The following is a 24,317-nucleotide window of genomic DNA, read 5'->3' as shown; positions in this document are numbered from 1 at the left end:
TTTAAGATATAATTAATTGAGAATATCATATAAAAAACTCATACTGCAATATGCTCGAAAAGCAATTTGTTCTAAAAACTGATTTTCTTTGTTTTCCCTCAAACTGCTGGGTGATAAAGCAGTCAGATGGTATCAAACTGGAATAAGTAAAAAATTGGTGATTGCCACATCGATAACTCAACTGTAGAAACAATCATTCAACAAAGCAATTTAGAACAGCTGTTAGCACATGCAATTACCTGACAGAAGCAAAGAGATGAGATAGAATCTAAAATGAAAAATGACAATGGCACAAATCCCATCAGCCAGTGATGGGTGCACTGGCAGAGCTGGGCCCTTATAACCAATGAACACTCACTGCATGTGTGTTCACCCTGCTGAAATGTTGTCCTTCAGAACATCATTTGTGCCTCCTATCACAGCAAATACAAAGCAGAACTGGAATAGCATCACTTCATTCTAATGGTGGGCCATACCCATAGAGTTCCTTCAGCACAGACACCAATTTATAACTGCTGTTGTCTCTAATATCAGTTATCTTTCAAAACCATCAAGTAAGCCAGGCTAAAACCAGAATGTCTGCACATCTTCAAAACTCAACTCAAATGCAGGCTTTGGTAAATATTTAGTCACTCTCTTGCTTCTTCCTATCACAGCAATAACTGCACTGCAAATGAAGTTACACGCATGAACATCAAAGCAGAGAATTTGTCACTCAGTACAGACCACACCACACAGATGAAGCACGATTACCTCAAAATATTCACTCTGCCAACTACTACATAGAAAATTAATCAGCTGTGCTGCTTACACAGCATTGAGAAACTGTATTTAAACCTGTTTTTCTCTAGAAAGACACAAAGTACATCCATTTCATTTTATGAGTTCCAGTCTGCTCAACAGTATTGAACTGACAGCTCTCTTTACAACACACTCACATTTTACTGGCTGAATAGAATATTTTCCTGTGGAAATAAAAGATTTGTAGTCTTTGAGGTTCTCTCCACTTTTGAGACTTTAGCCAATACACGATGAAAGCAGCAAGATCAGCTTGCTGATGTGTGAAAGGAGCACTCTGTGAGCAGCAGCCCTGAGCACAGGGATCTCAGCATCCCCAGCCATCAATGGCTCACAGCAGCTCCACGGCTGCAGCACTGTGGAGATGATTTCCTTTCTCCTTGATTGACTTCAATTACAGTGCTTCATTTCTTATACTACTGTATCCTGAAAAGAGATAATGAGCAGCAAAGCTTTTTCACCCATGAAATTAGTGTCAATGTACTTCTTTTATTCAAGAATTCAAGGACAACAATCCTTTCAACTCAAAATATAACTTTAGTTGTTCTCACTGGATACATCTAGAAAAACACTGGGAAAAATATCTGCTCAAATACAAGGAAGGCTCAAGAATTAATTCTGAGTCAAATGGGTCTCAACCACACATTGCATTGTAAATGGAGAGATGAACAACACTTCATAAAATAGATTTAAGGTTTGAAAGTACAGTATAATTCACTATTTTATTATATTTTTAAGAAGCAGTGCACAGTGCACTGCTACTTAAAAATAAACTGAAAAAGGTCTTCTCTGCTTGCACTCAAGTTTGCATACCTTCCAACTCTGGTGTCTGCATAAAATTTAGTACTGGGGATATGATAGTTAGAGACTCCTGAAAGACTAAGGTTTCACAACATATAACTGGACAAGGATGGAATAAACAGACTGCAGTCATTCAAAGAGGCACCTTTTCAGCCATCAGAGAAGGTTACAACCATATCCACTCATTGTCCAAGCTAGGAACAGAAAGAAGCATGAGGAAGGAAAAGTAGCTCAGCTATTCAGACCACAAAGCCTCCCCTGATCCACCCTATTTTTGATGGTCTTGGTGTGGTAAATACACACTGAATGTAGAGAATATTTTCAGCTGCCTGTAAAGGAATGTGAAACAAATCCAGCATTTAAAAATCTGATCTGGAATTACTTATTCTGGGCTGAGCTTTATCCAATTTTAAGTAGCTTAGGAAGCCTTTCAGGTAAGTCATTCAATAAAATTAATAATATTGCATTTGGTCTTATGGTAAACCTGAGGAAAGATTGTTCTCATAACTGTAAAGAACATGCTAGGAGCCATCCTCCTCTGTTTTGCAAGTGGAAGCATCTTCTGAATGAAAAAAAATTAAATATATGAGTAGACTTGGTCATCAGGAAACTCAGTAACAATAAATTTGGATTCAAAGGAGAGGAAAGGAAAGAAAGTACTCACACAGAAGACTTCAAGAGCCCTGAGCTATATGAATCTTTAATAGAGATGCCTAACTAATGAATGGAACCAGAAACCTGAAACTTTATATTACTTTATATTTTATAAAACCTTACTATTTATATTGTACTTGAACTTTAGCAGCTCCAAACCAACTATTGATGCTGAAGACAGAGGAGGGAATCAGCTTCTCTCCTTGCCTGGTAGTCACATAAGCATTCCTCAGATGCACCTTAAGTAAAGTAGGAGGTAATTACATAAATAGCAAATTTATAAACTCACATACATGTCTGCAGGTATTCTGGACTGTGTAAGCTGTTAAAAGTAATTAACAATACTCAACTGTATCCTTACTAAACTAAAATAGCATAACATGCCCCTCTTGCATGTCAGTATCAGACAGCAATAATATGTTACAAAATAATTCAAACTTCTAAACACCTAACTTCATCCTCTCAAAATGTTGCAGGTATATCTTCAGTAAGTTGAGAATACTCTGAGTTTAGAAAGAAGACAAAATTTTCATAGATGAAAGATATCAGAAAAATTTAGCCTTTTTACTTTAATTAACATGACAAGAAAAAGTCAGTTCCTTAAAATTTCATCACCTTCCTGTGGGAAAACAGATTAAGTTGATGTTATTGAAACTGCATCCTAAATCCATCCCATCTGGGGCCTTCATCTCATTTTTGGATGCCTGATTCTTAATAAACCTTTTAAATTCTTTTAACTAATTTTGTAAATAGGTAGGATTTGCTTGTGCCTTCATTTGGCTTTAATTAAACAAAGTAACTTCCTAATAAAGCATAAAGCTGTTCTAGAAGGGTGGTTACTGTAAAAAAAAAAAATCAAGATACTAGGACACTGACATCCTTTAGAAGCACAGATTATTGACCCTGAGTATCCAGAGGAAAGCAAAGAACCTTATTTTCAGGGGCAGTTTAGGAGCTACTACTGCAGGAAACTAAAAAACCCCACATCTCCTAGTGAAATACAGAAACCAGGAATTGTCTCCACTGTAAACCAGGGGAGATGGATCCCACTTGGGTGTCTGCAGATCTTAATGGCAGTCCATCACATCAGGCAGCTGTGCTATTTTTACTGAGGTGTGCAGACAAGACTACAAGTATGGTATCTTATATTTATAACTCTAACCCTACAATTCAACACTCTTGAGTGGGCTGAGACCCCAGTACAACAGTGAAATAGCACAGTATTTTTGTCCATTTTGCTGGAACATATAATTTTGTGCTGAAACCCCACTATTCAACTGATTTCAGAAGTCAGCACTTCTAGATCAGTCAGCATTTGCAATCAATACTTGTATCTATAAATGTGCCTATATGGGACCATACATGCTGCAGGGGTAGCTCCTCTGTCCCCATTAAAAGGTTTGAGTAGTTTATTCAGGGCTTGAAATGGAGAAAGAAGGAGGATTGATTTACAAAAAAGCACATAGAGATGGTTCATTGCAGAAACAACAACAACAAATTTAGAGATTTTTCAAAGCAATTATAACCCCCCACTCAATATGAGGCAAGGCTCTGTTCTCATACACTGGAGCCACTGCTGGTTCTCCTTGTCCTGTGTGACTGCCTGGGAACAGGATCAGACAGGGGAGATGTACTGGACTGTTCTGGTCACATGGAGCTCCACAGCTGCTGCCACCAAAACCCCACGGGTGACTTAGTGGAAACACCAGATTTTTACCCCACCTGCAATAAAGAGGAGCATGAAACCTACATAATGTTATACATGAAATGTATCATCTTAACTCTGGTTCTCTACATTTTCTCTCCCTCTGGCTCCTCAAACAATGAATACAATTGAGATTTTGGTACTTAAACATCTGTTTCTTTAAAACCACATTGTAGTTGTTAACTGTAATTAAAGAGGGTGAGCCTTATCACTGTCAGCTGTTACCTACTGTTCTTAAATTTACAGCCAGGAATCAGAGCTAAGCCAAATAGAAAGCAAATGTAGAATTAAACCTGAAAAAGATGTAAAAACTTTTGAAAAAGTTACTTTCCTAACTACCCTTTCTTAGATGAAAAGTTCTGAACATAATTAAAATTGCCCTCAGACTATACTCATAGGAATTCCTGTGCTTAAACTCATTTTCTTGTAATGTAAGTTGATATGTCAATTCCTCTTATAAATGATTGAGTCATATCTTAGAAGAAATTCAATTTTGTGCTTGTATTATGACTGCTGTATTGGTTAGAATCCTTGTCTTGATTTTCAGCATATGTCACTTCTGCTCACTTCATATGCTGACAAGGTCCTCCAAAGATAAACAGTTGTTTTCCCTCTCATTAAAGTTTACCTTCCTGACATATTTACAGGAAGCAAACATATGCTCTCTCAATCTTTATTTTCATGGGATTAGCAAGTCAGCTTTTCCTGAATGACAGGTTCATGTTTCTGCATCTGTCATACTTTGAGGAATGTCCTTCTCAGAAGTTACCTTCTTGTAATACATTGCACTGTTATTGTTATGTTTTGACCAGCAATGTCAAGTTATGCTTCTTTTCCACTTACTGAACTACCCAGCAGGTTTTTGCTCTGTCATGTTTATCATCCTCATTAAAACCTGAGGCAGAGTTCTTACTTAATTTTGGGGCCATATAAAAATATTTTAACTTCTACCTCATCCACTTTACTTGGTGGTAGCTTTTTTTTATTTATTTGCTTTTTTTTAACAAGGCTGAAGAACACTTAGGTATTTATTACATACCTTGTATAGGATTTCTATCCATTCTGAATTTTAAATTATATCTTCAAATATCAATAAAACTTTTATAGCTTTCTCAGGACCCACCTGAGAAAATCTACTTCCCTGAGATCCTTCTCACAATGAATTTCTCTACTTTACTCCATTATTTTCTATCAGTTTTATTAAAATACATACTTTGAAATTGAGAGTCACAGATACAGAGTTCTGCTGATCATGCAATTAAACCTAGAATGAATCAATATCTGCCTTTCAGCCTAGGGTTCCTTTTTCTGAGCAGTTCATTCATTGATTCCTTATTATTTTTCAAAACAACATAGCATCAATGCTTTCCCATTTGGTGATAATGAAGTGAAGCAATGATGGCAGCAATCACACTGAGCTCTAACTCACTCATACAATATTCTTAGTATTTGCTCTCAGTTGTTCATTTGGGTAGCTGTAATACAAAATGCTACAAGATTTAAACTTCTTACAGTGTTGCAGGGCAGTTTATTAGCAAGTTTCCAGCATCACCCAGAAAGAACACTCACTCATTTCCCCCAAAGTGATGTGGCTGCCTTCACATCAGGAAATATCTCATTATTCTGCAACACTTTGTGTTTCTTTGCAATCACCACAACATCATAAAACACCACCTCAGAACAGCAAAGTGAAAGATAATTCTTCCAGCATAAATCACAGCCAGCTTGAACTTCTGTTTCTTGAGTAATCCTTAACAAAGCAGTTACCCACACAAATGCTGATATTGTGATGGAGAGGTGTTCTGCACGTTAGGGTGGATGAAGGCACAGGACAGCAGCTGCTGCTCCTTCATCACACACTTTGTCTTGCTGAGTTAAAACTGCAATAATCAGTTAATTCTCTCCTAACACACCTTGAGGGTCAGCCTCACTGCATTGCACTCCTGCAGAGGGTTCAGTTTCAGTGTTTCTCCCAGGTTACTGCAGCCTGATGTCTGGTGCTGCATTTCACAGCAAACACAGACACCATCACTGTCGAATTTAATCTGTGGAGAAAAGAAAAGGTCAGAAAAAACATAAATCAACAGAATTTGTATAAAAGTATAAATCAACAGAAACACACTTCCCAAAAATGGTATTTACAGTTACAGCAATGACTACTAAATGCAAAATTAAAATCTCTGTGCAGAACCTTTGGAGCAGAATGTTTTTCAATGGCTAATATAAGCTATAAAAACAGGGAAAATACAGAAAGAGGATTCAATGTCAAAAGTGTTGCCTTTTATGCCTCTTTTTGAAAAAAAAATTGCTTTGCAGGGGCCGGTGAAACAGAGTAACTCAACTGAATAAACATAAAATCATACCCAATGTGGGAAAACCAAAAATAACAGAAAGAGGTCAGAAAATACGTGAAGGAATCATGATCACAAATCAGTCCTTTATTCCCCTAAGAAAAGATGGAAGCACAGTGGCTGGGTGGTGAGATCTGAACCACCCTGTTACTCACTCTTTTGCATTAGAAAAAAAAAACCCTCAAAATTTCCAGACACAAATCCATTAAAAAATTCCTAATGCAAATACACATTTGCTATTTTTAAATCAAATTCCCTCTAGGATGTTGCCAATTTCCTGAACAAAAGCAGGTACCAGCATTCCTTGTGGAATTACCTTGCACAGCCTTATACATAGAATCATTTCAACAGAATATTTACTTACTTCTTAGACCTCAAAGAATGTTTAAATTGTTCATATGATCTTAAAAGTTCTATGTTTAAATATATGTATTTTTTAGTGCTACCCCTATCAGGCTTATGCAGCACTCTCTCGTCACATGCTGGTGGACCAGGACAGCAGATGGAAGAGCAAAACTAAGAGTCAATTAGAAGAACATAATAAGCTTCTCCAGATGAGGTACAGATGACTGAATGCATGCTCAGGGCAGGAGCTATCTCAGGGGACTTCAGCTCCTGAGACTCCAGATTGCCCTCTAGCCAGCACAATTTGTAAAATGCTTTAGAAAAAAATGGGTATGTAAATTACACCATTTCCCATATTCTCCAAGGCAACACTGGAAATAATTGTCTGTGGCAACTCACAGAAACTGGTCATACCCTGTGCCAGAGACACTGCAAGGAAATAAAGAAAAAACATTGTTTGCTCCCCTCTATGATAGTTGTGGGTTTAATTTCTCATTAGCATACAATTCAACTACAAAGCAGCTTGAACAATTTCAGAATAGTGCTTTTTCAATTCCTGTAATCTTTTAATACATTTTTTTAAAAGGTGAAATATCTGAGCAAAACCAAACTAAATGGTTTATGATCAGCTGACCTCAGCTCTTCAAGCTGATGTAAAATCAAAGCACTGGCTGTCACTGGGGAGGTCTTGTTCCCAAAACTCTCTGGAAATGGGTCAGGGGTTGAGAAATGCTGCTGAGGAATTTTGGGACTCACACTTTGAATTTAGAGCTGTGTCAAAGCCAGGGGCCAGAAGGCTACACCTGGCAAATCAATATCAGCTTCAGCTGCTAAAAAGTTTCTGTAATGAGGAAAACAGACTTCAGACAAAGCTTTCTACTGCAAGATCATCTATTCTGATTCCTGCTGCCCCTGTTCAATAAAGGACAGCACTGACTCTTGTCATGTATCTGGCATTGCTAAAGTGAAATCCAGATCCCAGGGCCACCTGGATCACATGCAATGATCAGGTGTCACAAAGATAAGGCTCAAAAGGCTGGGTCAAAAATCCACATTTATGAGTGATTCTCAATTCATTCTGAAAGTTATTCTATAACTTTGTACTGCCCAGTACTGCTCAGCTTCTGCCCAGTAGCTCTTATTTTAATTTAATGTTTAAAATTAGTTAAAAGCTAATTTTTTACATGGCAGTTCTTGCAAAACACAGATTTTGAAGAATCACAGCATATTCAAAACCAGCCAAGATTGACTACCAGATTGGAAGCATATTATTTTTGGAGAATTTTTATCAACTTGCCTTGTTGTGCACTTTTTCCCTCCTTGTTTGTGACGTGGCCTTTTCTGAGCTGTGTTCCTGCAATGGGGAGCAGGACAAGGGCTGTAGGTGCCACTGCATGGGTGAACTGCATTGGTCCTTGCTTTTCTGCAGCTGAAAGCTCTGCTGAGCCCTGCTCCAGAATGCCCTTCCCTGCCCTGCTGCAGACTCACACTTGTGCACACAGGACCAAGAGCTCATGCAGCTATTCTGTGACATAAACACTGCCAAAATTAACTTTTTTTTTCAGGAGGAGAAGTGGATTATTGTTAGCCCCAATCACATCTCAGAGGCCATTTGCTGTGTGATGCCACAAACAGAGACAGGAGCAGTGACAGTAAATCTGCATTGCTACAGGGAGAAGGGGTTGGGATGGCTCCTTCCAGCTGCTGGGCTGGTGTTTGCCAACCCCAGACACAACTACACCAGCAGTGCCTCCAAAACTGTCTGTGTTTCAATCTCTTTTTGGCTGGCAGAGCTCAAGAATAAAGCATCATTCACTTCATCCCCTGCACATTCCCCACCATCCTGTGCATGTTTGTGTCCCGCTTCGTGATTCTTACTCATGCTAGTCAGTACTCACAGCAGACTTTGTGTGCTTTCATATTTATGACAGTTGCACAGTACACCCTCATCCAAACCATATTTAAGATTTCAAACATCAGCCAGAGCTGCCTAGATGCATAAATTGTCTTGCAAGTTCATTTTGTTTTGTCAAAAAGCAGTACTGTTAATTCAAAAGCCACAAAACCCATTAAAACCTGACTTGCACACAGCCCAGAATCGAAAAAGGAAAGGACCTTCCAGATTTATTACAAATATATGCATATATTCTCACAGGCTTTATGCTTGTTTTTTTTTAATCTCTATCAATTAATCAAATTCTGTCAATGCTGCTGGAAAGAAGCCTGACTGCTTGTTTGGCTGCTAAGGGCACACACACTCCCCCTAACAGGGCAAATTAGGAGTTAGTTAACACTGTCACTTTGCATTCTACCACCTCCTTAATGCAAACAGAAGTCTTCCTGTAAAAGTAATAATAAATTTTACTTCTTCTAAATTAACCTTGAAAAGTTTTTTAGGGAAGGAAACATTTCAATATGCAGTATGAGAGTTCCAAAGTTGGTAACAGGGCAGGGAAGTACAAGAAAGCTCCCCTGGTGTACTCAGGGGAAAGAACTTCAGTCAATTCTAGTACCTTATGCAGAGGGAGAGATGGGAGAATCCAGTAAGGATAAAGTTGCATTGTAGGGAAATATCAAGATGAAAAACGGACAAATTACTAAGAACAAAACAGAGTATATTCTTTTTCCTGGAATTTTAAAAATTGTTTTTTGATATGCACAGACCTGAGTTTAGCTCCAGTGCAAAATGGAATGCAAATAAACCTCAGTTCTGGACTTGGGCTCTGCCATTCAGCTCTGTGAACCTGCACCTGTTTCACTTTTCCCTGCTTTGTCTATTCCAGCTAAAGATAATTGAGGGGAAAGAAGGGTCTTCCTTTCTGTGTTACTGTAACCACTGGCCAATTGCAGCTGTACAACCAAAAAAAGAAAAAGTAACCTTTCAATAGAGAGTAAGTAACCTTTCACTAAGTAACCTTGACTATCACTACTTTTCTGAATAATAATCACCTCTAAATTTGATTAAAACTACAGCATTTATTTTTAAATGCATAAGTGACTTACAAGACAGGTAAACTCAATAAAAACAAATATAGATGAAGAAATAAAACATATTCTGTCTTGTGTGATAATAGAACATAAATTAAAATATATTAATATATTTAATAATATATATATATAAATATATTAATTGCTCTACCCAGATTTTCAATGAACAGTTTTTAGAGAACTATTATTTGTAAAAGAAATTCCTATACAGAAATTTTTCTCCTGTGCACATTAATGAACAGCTTGGGTGTGTAACTTCTCTGTGCACATCTGACTCTCACTGATTTAAAGAAGTATCTTGAGATTTTGGCCACAGGATCTGCAGCTAATTATGGAAAAAACCCAAAAAAACTCCAATTAATTTTTCATAACAAGGCGTTAAAGCTACTGCCCTTTTTTCCCCTCAGTGTTGTATGTTGCTAAGCTGCAGGATAAAGGGCACAAATACCAACTTCACAAATTACACATTCAAAATGCTAACATATGGCAAGCACATTTCTCATATTCACACAGAAATACATATTATGGAATCCACAATAAATCCCCAGTGTTTAAAGCAAAGTAAGACCACTGAGTCTTGTTCTTTTCCTTCAAATAACAACACTACATGTGAAGCACTGCTGAATTTAAACTCCATAATACAGTAGATACTATTATCATTTTAAAGCCATGCACTCACCATGAATGAGTTTGACAGAAAGACTAGAACTAAAACAGAATTTATTTTGAATTTGACTTTTTTAGTATACTGTGCTTGGAATTTACTGGTTTAGTTATATGGGATGTTAAGTACATTTCAAACCATGTGTCTGCAAAGGCTGGATTTTGACTCCTAGAGCTGCATCCTCAGAGAGTACATTTGTATCCTAGGAGGCAAGTACAGGATTTAGACTTGATAATGTACACCAGTCACAGAGTGCAGGATTACACAGATCTACAGCACTAAAGAGAGTCATCCAAGGAATTAAAATTAAATATACACTTGGAACAAGCTGTTAAGAAACTGGGATTTTTCCTTTTTGAGGGAAAAATGGTAATACAGTAATTAAATATGCTCAGCATAATACATCACCACCTTCTGAGTCAAATCCTGTGCTTAATCATAAAGCAGTGCTGCTCACTCCAGTGTATCCCTCCCCGAGGGTGGCCTATGAGAACAGAACTCTAGAATTCCATATATATGAGCCCTGCAACATGGCAATGCAATATATTCATGTGTAGGTCCCCAGCCTGACTGAAATGGGATTTTGAGCAAGGAAAACCTAAAGAGCAAAGTCTGGGTAAAGAAACTTTTGCCTTTTTTTTTTTTTTAACAGTTATAATATGATAAACAGCTACAATTAAATTAATTTGCCCTTATAGAGTACAACACACTGTGGCAAAGCTACTTAGCATTTCATCATGCTCTGAAAATCAAAACTACAGTTTGAGCACTTTTTACTTAAACTCAACATTTCAGGCATGAGTTGACTTATGCAGACATCTTCACAAGCTGAAGCCACAAAACATGCTGGAATTCAATGTGTATACAGGTTTTTTTCCTGAGATAAAACCACAAATGCTTTAAGTAAATTGTACCTTATAATTTAGAGCATGCCACATCATGACAATTTGTATTGTTCTGTATTTTATTTAACACAAGAAACTTTCATTTACTTCGGAAATGAAAAACAACTCAGGTCGGCAAACAAAATATTAGCATACACATACCAAAACACTTCTGTTGTGAAATGCACTGCCTGGACAAGCACTGGATGGAAGGAATCCTGATCCTGCTGACACCAAATGGCAACCACCACCCCGCTCTGATGGGGCCTGAATTCCACCTATTCTGCTGAAGCATCACTTTAACCATGACAGTAAGGAGTCAAGCCTTATGATATTGAAAGTTACTTTTTGAGGTGGCAAAACATTAAATCCATTAGCACTTTATCTCAAACTTTTCCCAAAATGTTTTTTTTAGGTTGTAACACATATAGATTGCTCTCCTAAATACCTACTGTATTGGCAATTAAAGGAGTGTGTCACGGACATATTTTCTGAAAAATCCCTTGGCCAGGATTTTTCTGCTGAGAAGCTGAGAAGCCTCAGAGCAAAAGAAAAACAATAATTATCTGCTGCTGTGGGATGCAACAGGTGCATCTGTGATTGGTCAATGTTGGATGTTTCTAATTAATGGCCAATCACAGTCAGCTGGCTCGGACTCTCTGAGAGTCACGACTTTTGTCATCATTCCATTCTTTTCTATTCCTTGCTAGCCTTCTGATAAAATCCTTTCTTCTATTCTTTTAGTATAGTTTCAACATATCATTTTCTTTTAATACAGTATATATAATAAAATAATAAATCAGCCTTCTGAAACGTGGAGTCAAGATGCTCATCTCTTCCCTCATGCTGGGGCCCCTGTGAACACCAGCTCAAGAGTGTGTGTAAAACCCTAACAGATGAAGAGCAGAGTCCTTGCCCTTGGTAAGAAAGGTGTTTTCCATCACTCACCAGCTGACATCCTTCCAGGGACTTCACCAGCTGAGCATTCTGACAGGAGAGAATGGACCCGGCCAGGTTCAGCATCACACACACTGCAGAGAGCAGCATGAAAAAGGTTATCTGGAAAAAACCCCAAGCACCCTGTTATTACTCACTTCAAGAGGCAAACAAGGAAAAAATATAATTTAGATGTTCAAGAACTTCCAGCCTGTCACACAATTACATGGATGACAACATTTCATGTATTTTAAAGAGAGTAGGGTACTTAATCTGACAGCATCCTTGGTCTTGCACTGTAAGTGAAAGCTAAATCAAAACTAGACATGGCTATTATATGTTTTCCTCCAGCCATTTCAAAATAATCCATTTATCTCCCACTTCCATCACACACTCTGAAAATTTAATGGGTTTTATTACCAAGAATTACTAAAAAGTAAGATTTGAAAAATGTTTTATTATAAACAGATGTGGTCTTGAAACAATTTAAATCCTTTTGATGGGGATATGGGTATCTTAAACAGGAAAAGTATCTGTGAATATCACATATCATGAGCACCTACAAGCTGGGGAAAAAAGAGTGAATAAAATTCTGGATATACATAAATACTTGGTTTTAAAACAACAATTGAAATTTAAGCAGCATCCTCCATATCAACTACTCATGATGTTAATTACTCCTTTTTTCTCATCTCAAAATGTGTCAAAACAAGCATTAACCCGATTCCATCAGTTTAATTACCATTTTATTGCTTTAAATGTACAAAAACGTGGTGCAGTCAGGGCAGACAAATCTCAACATATAAGGAACAGCATAAGCAGTAAGAGTAACAAATGTGTGCCTGATGTGTGGCCACCTTAAATATTCAGTGTTGACACTGCCATAACTCAACAGGAGCGAGTGTATTACATGAAATTAGTAGGAAATTCTGTTGCATCTCCTTTCCATATGCGTGCTCACAGTTTACAGCCCTTGACTGTTCTCACAAGATGTTATCTTTTGTCAGTGCTTGTGCTAGGAATATTTTTGACAACCTTAAATCATAAATAGCTGTTTATTTTTTTCTAGTGCTTTGGGATAAAACCCCTAACCTCCACAGTATTAACCAAAGGACAGAAGCTTGGTTACAAACTTCAGTTGCCAGCTTCAGATTCTTCCAAGCATCACAGCTGACAACAAGGCTGTAGCATACACCAGGTTTATCTATTTTTTGCAGCACTTCCTCCATATCAGCATTCATTAATGAAGAAACCTCTATTGGTGTTTCCAAGGTAACCTCTTCCTCTTGTCACTGGCAAAGACAAGAGGGACATGAAACAGGCTCTTAGAATTCCTGTTCATCTCTGTGGTCTGTGCCTCACATTCTGCTCAGGAGCTGCATTTCAAAGTGGCAGCCACCACATGATACCAAATACTGGAGTTCTCTGCCACAGTTGTCTTCCCAATTTTACTATTTTATTCCTCACTTCTTTAATGTCCCAAGCAAGGACCTACCTAATCTGGACATGGAGCTAAAGGGGGAAATCAAATCCTCTGCAAGTCTTTTGAAACTACCTTGCCTCTTGCAGAGCACAAAGATCCTAATAAAAGGAATTGAAGAATTTCCAATCTCTTTCCTTATGCTTCTTAGCTAAATACCAAAAAAAGCCTTCTACTGATGGAGTGGGACACACCTGGTACTCTGTTATCACAACTCAGAGGTAAAGTGTAAACTTTACACCATGCCGGAACCCACAACATGGAAAAGGAGGCACAAAAGTATCAATTACCATATTTACAGACAATAAAAAACATGTTCAGTGTGCTTCATCTTTAACACCAATCTTTTCTAACACTGGCACAGGTGCAGCAGTAAAAATAAACACAAAAATAAACACCTTTGAAAGAATGGCTGTTGTGGATTTTGATGGAGACCCAACACTATGCTATGAAACACTGTAGATGAAGTTAGATACACATTATTTATAAAGTCAGGTATGGCTAATTTCCACACTAAAATTTTCCTCAGAAAGAGAGCTACCAAACAATATATTTGCTGTGAGAGCTCAGTGTGACATGCTGGAAGGAGCAGCATGAAACTATAAGGAAAGAGTATAAGACACAGTCAACCCAATGGCAAAAACTTACACTGAAGTAAATAGAGAAAGGCCAGATATTGAAGGGCTATGACATCTTAATGCTGATTTAAAACTACAGCATTATGTTCTGCACCTTTCTAGTTACAACATACAAACAAGATAAAATTTTCCTAGAAATCAGCAAGGAGCATTAATGCTACAAAGCTCCAAAAGTCACCAAAGCCCATGGATTTATTATGACATGGTGGTATCAGAAGAAATGTTAATAGGACTTCCTATGTAAATGTTACCACAGTCCTAAACAAATCCTACAAAACTAAACTGGATGCAATGACTTAAAATGATATAAAAACTCACTAAGTGAGATGTCATTCTGCACATGGACCCACACAAGGCTCCCCCTTTTACTGCACTTCTGGGAACTACTTTAAGTATAAATATGCAGAGCATATCAAGAGTGAGTCTGCATTTGCAGTCCCAACAGACCACACCTCACACATCCACACAGAAGGAAAATATCAGCACCCTCGATGCCTTGCAAGGGAGAGCCCAGAAAAAGTGCCCTTCCACACTGAAAGAAAAAAAAAACCAAAACTTAAGGACTAACAGGTTAAATTATCTTTCCACTAAAAAGGAAGTTGGTTTTAGTTCTCTGTTGAGTATAATTTGACCTATAAGAAAATTATTAGTATTCTCAGATCATTTGTGAACATTTTTTCCTTTATGTTTCTTAAATGTAGATACAACCATTCACCTGCCTTCAGAATGTCCCAAAGTAAAGAATCTTAATTTTATGAATACCACAAAAAATAGGGGGATTTACAGAAGCTGATATATTCTCTGCCCTCCGTTCTTTTTCATCACTTTCAGTTTTGCTTCTTGATATTTCTCTTTTCTTCACAACTGGCCTCAAGTAATTTATTCTCTTTTGTTTTTACCAAAAGCTTTAGTCTTCCTTTCATCTTCTTTCCCAAAGGCAGTGTTTACCTGAAAACCCCAAAATTTTAATCCTTGATTTAGCTGGCTCAAAGCACCTTCTTGCCCTTACTGTGTCTTTCACAATTTGTTCTTGAATTGATAGGAGGTAAAAAGGGGAAAAACAAATGAACCAACTTTAGCAGGCACTGCAGTTTGTGACCTGCAACATAAGACAATTTAGATTTTCTGTCCATATACAGCTTGCTACCAAAAATGCAGTGAGAGCAGCTCTGAGGAGGAGGACTCGGGGCTGTTGATGGATGAGAAGCACAGCATGACCTGGCAATGTGAATCTGCAGCCCAGAAAGCCAACCCTGCCCTGGGCTGCATCTGAGCAGCGTGGCCAGGAGGCTGAGGGAGGATCCCCATCCCTGGCAGTGCTCAGGGCCAGGCTGGATGGATCTCTGAGCAGTCTGGTCTAGGGGAAAAGCCCCTATGGCAGGGGCTGGAACAAGGTGACCTCTCCCCCCAACACAACCTAACCCATTCTAGGACTCTATGACGTTCACAAATTTATATTAAACCCTGTTTTGCCAATGCTTTTGATGGGGATTCTTTAAGTGACCCAAACCACCCACTCACTACTGCATCAAGAGCACAGTAAAAAGGAGCAGCATATATTATATTTTGAAGAAATACTTTCTACTACAAGCAGGAAGAAGTTTCTACATGCAAAATAATTAAAGTCCTCCAAAAGAGATGTAAATATTGTATCACATGAAACCATCTTTCTAAAAGCAACATCTTATTTCATTCCTCAGACTTTCATTTTGGAGATATATATGAAATAGGATTGCTTCTTCATTGCTGGCATTTCAATCACTGCCTCCCCTGGTGGTTTGCAGGTTTGATAGTCAAGACATGAACACTGGGACAGAACATTACCCTCTGTGCTGATGAAGCATATTCCTCAACTCTCCTGTGCAGGGTACTTTGAATAAAACCAGGCACTGCCATGATAGGCTGCCTCCTGTAAATCTGCCAATCCTCTGCACCTCTAATACTGTGTCTGCATCTATCTCCTGTGAATTCCTGTCCTGCAGCTCCTGAAAGGTCAGACAATCTCCTTGAACTCTTGGTTGGCACTGAAATCACTTGCAGAAAGCAGTTATTTTTGAGACACAGTAGTTTGGTATGAGGTACTACAGGTTTCTTTCCAATGACATTAAATATGTGTGATATATTCAATGAGATTTAAAATACATTCCTTTTAACACATACATTTGTTATCTGTGAAACAGCAAGAATAGCCAGAGGTAAACATGCTTGTCTCTATAAACCACTGTATAAGTAGATTAAAAACTTGCCCCAAGGTATTTTGCTCACAGAACTTTGTCTTACATGAACTGCAGGCAGTAACATTTATCGATATTTGTGCTACAGAATTTATAGTTTCCCTGACAGAGGTGCAGAAGGTTAAACACCAGAAGCAAACCTGAAAATTTATCACCACCAAGAGCTATGAAGCAGTGAGATCAGTAACTGTGCCAGGACTAAGTTAATGCAAGATTATCTGGGGTACAGCCAGAAGCTACCTGTTGGATCTGCCAGATGCTCAATGCTCACTGTATGTTATAGGTTTAAAGAGATAAAACATATAATTTTTAAATGAGCCCATTTTAAAATCTTACTGAACAGAAATGGCACTCAAACCAACAGTCTTGACTCATGGTTTGCAAGTGTACAAGAAACAACAAAATTTATCTTCCCATTATTTGCTTCATAATAGATTTCTTTTTCATGATTTCTCAATGCTTGCCAAGAAGAGACAGGATGAAAAGTGTTGGCATTTCAGATCTGTTTAATTCAGTATTGCCTGTTTTTTGCCTAAATTAAAACAAAGCTTTGAACAAAAATATTTTCTCTAAGTCTAAACCAACATTCTATATTAAATAGGCAGAAATATTCCCTGTAGTGTGGCACAGCATCAGGCTAAAGATGTTAATGTTTTTTTATGTTAGGAACCATAAATTATATCCTGTTTTAGTCTAAATTGTATTAGCCTGTTCAATTCCTGTCATTATTCAATTAAATTACATATTCTCCACATTAAATTCCTTTTGACTCCAGTGAGGCTATTTAACTTTGTAAAGGAAAGCTGAAATCTCAGTATAAATATTAAAATCCATGCAACTATTTCTAATTTCAAAGCTAAATAGTTCAGATGAAAACTTCTGAACTTGAACTTGGTGTATGGGATTTTACTGACCCTCTTATGGCCCTATTAACTTGCTTTCATTCAGATAGATCTTGGACTTTAATTAATTTATTATTTTTTGCTTGGTTGTATCTTCATTTCTATATTTTTATTAAAATATCCTGTGGAAAATTCTAACTTCAAATATGATTTTATTTAAGATTATAAATAATGCTACTGGTTTTGATTTACAAGAAAAAATGATGCCTCCCTGTGACTGTGTTTTGTTTACTGCCAGAGCAGCAATCAGCTTCCAGCAAGAGTCAGCACACTGTGCCTTTGGAGAATTATGAGAATTTTGGTAAAAACCCCATGGGCAACAGAGAAGGGCACTGGGTGTTTGCAGCAGAATTTGCATCACACACAATAACACCTATTTAAAGATAGAAGGAGTCGTTTGGTTTCCTTCTGTTTCACTGTGCAGCAAACAACAACATCATCAATAAGTGAGGGGTTTGGCAGCTGCTGCCAAGGCTTCTCAAGAACCCTGGAATCCAAAATGCAGCCTTGGCTCTGTGTGTAGGAGCAGACTGACAGACAAATGCAAAGATGCATTTATATCAAACAAGTCTCCTAATATATCATAATAAGAGATATTTAATACCTCCAAGAAATTCCCTGTCAGTAGAAGCAATGGGCACACAGATAATTTCCTCAGGTGGGATCAGATTAAAAGACTAAGACCACAAAAAGTGCAGCACTGTCACCTTGTACACACAGCAATTGGTGTTTGTTGATTCTTAATGCTCTGCTACAGCTCCAGCAATTACACTATTTATTTATTGTAGGTTTTTTAGGAAACTCTAAGAGGGGGCCTGATTTAGTAATAAAGACCTTGTGTTCTCATCTCAGGAACATTAACCAGGATTCTGTCAAAAGTAGATATTTCAGCATCTACTAATTTTCTGCTCTTTCTATTCCAATTAACTCTACACCTTTCTGAATCACAGAATATTCTGAGTTGGAAGGGACCCAAAGGACCATCAAGTGGCCTGCACACTACTGCCATGTAGAAGAGAAACAAGAGGAGCTATACTCTTTTTTTTTTTCCAGATAAAATTCAAGTTATCTCTTGAAGTATTCAAATAACATGACACACTTCTAACAGTAATTGTAACAAAAATAGTTTGCAGGTAATTAGTGTCATAGCAGAGAACAAGTTTACGTTTTGTCTATTAATCTATTAGAAGGACAATGGGGAGTTGCCAGCTAATATGCTAAAGAGGCTAATTTGAAGTTTGCTAGATGAAAATAAGCAATCAAAGGAATCCTTCAATGATCTGCAGCTATACTGCAACAATACAACTTTGTCATAATAATTTATTATTATAAATTATTTCATATAATAATATAATTTTTACTGTATGTGCAGTCAAAATAAGTCATTTGGACAATTTTTTTAAACAGTGGTTGTATTGTCTAATTTTTATCACTGACATTTACATTTATGCACTACTGCTCCCCCTAAATAAAAAATCCACGCACATGAAATTTAAGTGTTATTTTGAAGGAGAAAGAAATCAAACAGCACTAACCTATTTTGATGCTACTCAAAATGTTGTCAATTTGCAATGCTTCAAAAACAACTGCTTCAGCTGTACAGTGAGGTGGAAAAAGGGGAGTTGATAAACAGTGTGATAATAAGAACTTCAAATAGAATGCTTTCTGAATGGAATTTTGACCACATAAGCCAGATCTAAAATTTGCAGCTACCTCAGCCATATTAGTTTAATTTTTCATTCCAACATACTCTCAAAGGAAGTAAAAACTGAAAGTTTTTAAAAATTAACAAGTAAGACACTGTGTCTCAAAAATGTTGCACAACAACAGCAGAACAGGAATAGAAAGCTGAGGTTTGGGGTCTTTAGACATTTAGGATGCTAGGAATTAATTGGCTATATTAGCTTCGTATGCAATAATCTATATTTAAACAAAACAGATAAATCAGTAAATGAAAATGAATACATTTCTTCAACAATGTGAGTAGACTAATAACTTTTAAGAAAATCTACATAAGACTGAATTTATACTTCCATAGCAGCTGCCTAATGAGTTCATGCACCTAAACAATACATTACTTTTTGCAAGTGTCACATTGCAGGAAGGATTTCACCTCCATGCACGTGTCAGTGAAATGCTACTCCAAATAAATTAACCTTCCCCAACATCTGTAGCAGGATTCCCTGAGGAAATAAAGGCTGGTGCTGTCCTGCTGACAAGGACAGGCATCAAAAGCTCTGTGAGCAGCCCTTCCTGGCAGAAGAGTGATGAGACAGAAGCAGGATGTAAAGGTCACACACACAGATATTTTGCATCTGTCTTTCCCAACATATTAATAGCAATTAATTGCTCACTTGCAATTATTCTCATTAATTAACAACTGCATGGTCTCTCTGAGCCCTCGCACACCAGAGCTCTGGCTTCCATCCCTGAGGAGGAAAATTCTGCCAGGTGAGCAGGGTCAGGAGCCACAAGTGCTGGTCTCCATCAAGGGCACAGGAGCATTTTCAGCATCAGTTTCTGAGGCAAGGCTTCAACGTGGCAGCAGCTCTTTCCAATTCAACTGTAATGTAAACTCATTATAGTTTTGGCCATTTCAAGAAAAATTGCACAAACGTCTCCAAAGAAGACTCACATGAATAATTTGATGGAGATCCATCAGTAAATGAACTTCAGGATTTCAAAGACCTTTCCTCATATATCTGAAATAGAATTTAATCCATAATGCTGTTGCAGGTTTTATGGTACTTGTAATAAGGAAATCCAAACATTCAATCACATACATGTCTAGCTCAGGATCTAAACTGTGATTTACCTAGCAAGCAAATCCCACTGAAATCAAAGTATTTTTCCTCAACAAGTACAGGATAATTAGATTCTCTTTGGGTAACAGTGTGTCTCCTTCCATCTGTCACACAAATATAACTAAAATCACATGAGTTTTGATTGAGCACAAAGAGTGAGATATCCATCCCCAGCTCCATCACACCTCAAAATATTAGTTCATACAAATATTTATTCTACTTTTAAAAACATTTCAAATGCAGCTCAGCTTGTCTCAAATAAATTTTTGAAGCTAGTGTTTCTTCACCATTTGAAAACAAAACACCAAGTTTAACAAATAGCTCCCATGTTGCCCAACCAGCCAGCCCCAGGAATTCGTGACACGAGATTCATTTTCCAAGGAGGAAGAAGAAATGCTGAAGCAAACCAGACTCTCACCAAGAAAGAGTTGAAGAAATTAGACTGTGCAAAGGCTGCCAAGAACTCCAGGAGCAGATGGGATGCAGCCTGCACTTCTAAAAGAAGGAGCAGATGAGATGAAAGAACCATCAGCAGATATATTTAGAAAGCCTGTGAGAACAAGGGAATTACTGATGGGCTGAAGGGAGGTGAATGCAGCACCCAGAGCACACTCTCCATTGCAGGCAGCAGCACTGGGATGGAGCTGGGACAGTTTCCCAGGGCAGGAATGTGCCAGCAGGAGCTGCTGCCATGGCAACACCACGGATGGCAGCAGATGGGGAGGAGCAGGGGCTGCTTCAGGGGCATTAAGAAGTGCTCCTTTAGGAAGGGGCAAGAGTTATGCCCCAGCAGGGTTTGCCTGCCCTTCAGGAAAAGCTGCTTTTTAAACTCTGCCACTGGGGATAACTAACTGGCACACACATGGATGCTCAGCAGAGGAGTCTGGATTCCCACAGGAGTGGCAGCTGGGCCCAGGAACAGCAGCCTTGGCCAAAAGGCTGTCAGAGAGATGCAAAGACCTAGGCAAGAGAAAGCTTTGAGAAGTGTTGAGAGGTAAAAGAGGACATAGCACGTTCACTCTAAAGAGAGGCTTCACTCTGTGGCATCTTTTCTCCACCACTGCAAAGATTTCCCTGATTCACTTCTTCTGTTTCAAGTGTGGTTTCTTACTCACACAGTTCACAACTTTACTGGGCCATTCTTCATTTTTTCCCCTCTTCCTCTTGTCCATTTGTTCCTTCTGTCCTCTTCTGTCTATTCTAATAAAAAGGCACTGGGACTAGGTTTTTCTGGCAGTTGTTTCATTACATTAAAGAAGACAGAAGGGAATCACCAGTCTTAGTTAAAAAAAAATCAATAGGCAGTGCACATTTTAAAAGCTAAATGGATATATTAACTTGCCTGCAAAAAAACTGGAACATGAATGTAATCAGAGTTTACACAAATTCTAATTGCAAATTTTGAAGGCCACACTTTTCAGACCCCCTACTCAATCCAACAAGAGGCATTATTTCATGGCATAAACCAACAGTTTGTCCATTGAGAAAAGACCTCTCAGGGCATCAGTTTGAAACAAATAGAAAAGAGAAGCAGCTTCAAAGAAACATAAATATATTTGAAATCTACTTTCAAACAGATGTAACCTGGAATACAGTTATCACTAAATACACTAACCTCATTTCTAGATCCTGTCTCAGATTTTTAGCACAATCCCAGCCATGCTGTAGCAGTGTGCAGAGACAGATGGTGCAGGTTGGTGACCAGAACAGCACAGCCACCTTAGTGCTTTAACTAACCCTCAGGGAAGGGAGAACAGGAAGGCAAGAGGCAAAGAAAACTTAATTTTTTCCCAAGTAGAGGAAAATAATATTTACAGCCTACACTTTCTCCACTGAAATCTTTTAGATCTTTTAGATCTTTTAGAACTAAGATAAAAATGTATTGCAATTCAGTTACTTATGATGCTTGTGGCACTGAGTCTCTGAAACATCAGAGATCCTGTTGTATGATTTCTCATTGGTATGGTTTTGGTCCATTTCTGTCTGGCCATCCAGGTCCTATTCTTCTCAAATCTTTTGATGTCTGTCTTCCTCATGTTGCCAGACTCACATTTCAATTTCTCCTTCCTGTCCCAGTTCTCCACAATTCTCTTCCCCCTGATTTGGTATTCAGCTCCTCTGAATTTGGCTTGGTTTCCTTCCATGCTCCCAGAAAAGAGGTCAAACTAAACCACTCTGCTCTCGATTTCAAAGCCTGGGTTCACATCAGTTCTCACCAAAATTTACAGCCTTACATCTGAGGAGCTACTTTTTACAGCACTTTACATCTGAAGAGCAAATCCAGCACTGCATTTGCTTTCCAAACAGAAGTTATTTCAGCCTCCCAAGTTTCTTTCTGAAAGCAGCAATACCCAGCATTCAAAGCCTGCCCAGCTCATCAGAAACTGAAAACCACAGGTATGCAAGATGCTCTTGTTCTCACCCAGTGTTTTGTTCACCTTTAAGCTAATGCTTCAGCCTCAAAGACAAGTGTTTGTCTAATAGCAGGGTTCCTAATGAACATTTTGATCAAGGAATTCAAAGAACACTCAGGCTGAAATGACACTGCAGAGTGATCAAGGGCTCTGCTAAGGCAGGGGGAGGCTCTGCAGCTCCTCTCCACATCACACAGGAGTCAAAGTCAGCAGTGCCACACGAGGGGTGGCTGCCTCACACTCTGCTCCTCTCCCTCACTGAGCACTCCTGCACTTGCTCTTCTCTGCAGCCCGACCTGTTCATGCTGACATGGCCTCTCCACTACACAGATCATCTTTTTATCCCAGGGACCAAACCAAATCTCTGCTTGAGGTGGGTACTGGAGGGAGGAAAACCACTTTTTCTTTTTGAAAATTCAAATATTTCTCTCAGATTTCATTTGAAAGGAAGCTGTAAATTCCCTTACAAGAGTTTGAAAAGACTTGTCTCACCCCTTAAGCTGCTCTAGGAGCTCAGGTTCAGCAGCATGGCCAGGAACATGCCAACACTCCACCTCATCCAGCAGAATATAGCAATCCTACTGTTATATAATACATACACTCTCTCTATATATATGTGTGTACACACTAATATACTATATATATACACACACTAATACACTATTTCTATACATTTAAGTTTCATCTGTTTCCTGAAGTTTGGTTATTCCTGCTGTAGTCTGCAATGATATTTAGTGAGAGGAGATAATCAATGAGGAAAAACAGTTGGATCAGTTTTACATATTCATGCATCTTATAGAGCAAGAGTATTTGTGAATGTGTTCATTTAAAATTATTAGTAATTTCCCTTTTCAGTGTAGATGTTTTTCTAATAATTTTTACAGAAAAAAAATAAAAATATTCAAGTCTGAATTTCAACTAATTCAAGTTTTTCACTGGAATTCTAGAAAGAAAAATCTCTCATTTTGCAACAACTGCCAGGCTGACCCAAGATGAATATTTTCTTAAAGTCAGTTTTTGTATTTGACTCTTACTATGTGTGCAGCCTGAGACTTTGCCCAGTAGTTCATCCTTTTGCCTGATATGTGGGTTGAACTGCAGCAATTTAGGACAGATTCTCTAATTTCTCTAAAATGAAGCAAATCCTCTGTGCTTATCAAACACAAAAAAGGCTTGAAATAATGGTTCATTTGAAGTGACAACACATTGAGTTATACATGCACTGATTTGCATGTTCACTGGTGCTGCACAGAACTGGATCTGGAATGCACATTTCATACTAAATGCTTTTAAATAACTATTCTGAGTAATCAAGATCATTTATTAATAAGTAGTATTACTTTGTGCTCACTGACATTCACAGACTTTAAGAAACTCCACATTTCTGTTCATTGAAAAAAAAAAAAATTAAATCTATCAGTTTATTGTAAAAGCTTTCAGTTAGAAATGCAAAAATATTTTTCTGGGGTCACCCAAATGCCAGATGGCAGCAGAGAAGCTTTCAACTCAATTCAGAGGCTGAATTAATCTCCTTAGCACAAATAAATTACCATAGATTAGATTGTAACAGAAAAAAATCTGACTCCACAATTTAAAGTTTTTTACAAGGCAATTCAGCCTCAGGTGAAACTCCACGAGCTCTCTCCCAATTTTCAGACACTTCCATAAACCACGAGGAAACAAATTCCTACTTTAACACTGCATTGTAACACTAAGCAG

General features: G+C 38.0%; 1 protein-coding gene across 7 annotated transcripts in view; it reads right to left on the bottom strand.

Annotated features, from left to right (window-relative positions):
- Positions 1-24,317, bottom strand: part of ENTREP2 (endosomal transmembrane epsin interactor 2) — a 91,383-nt gene that overhangs the window by 27,808 nt on the left and 39,258 nt on the right. For all 7 annotated transcript variants that reach the window (XM_071441691.1, XM_071441685.1, XM_071441687.1 and 4 more), the window contains exons 3-4: positions 12,139-12,249; positions 5,872-6,003 (exon numbers count right to left, since the gene is read on the bottom strand). In XM_071441691.1, the coding sequence (XP_071297792.1) occupies positions 5,872-6,003; positions 12,139-12,249 (243 nt within the window). The remainder of the gene's footprint in view (positions 1-5,871; positions 6,004-12,138; positions 12,250-24,317) is intronic.

The sequence above is a fragment of the Agelaius tricolor genome, unplaced genomic scaffold, assembly GCF_023055355.1.
Source record: "Agelaius tricolor isolate 1412-34295 unplaced genomic scaffold, bAgeTri1.0.p SCAF_16, whole genome shotgun sequence".
Taxonomy (NCBI): Eukaryota; Metazoa; Chordata; class Aves; order Passeriformes; family Icteridae; genus Agelaius; species Agelaius tricolor.
The sequence above is the reverse complement of the archived record's forward strand: the minus strand, read 5'-3'. Positions and strand labels throughout refer to the sequence as shown.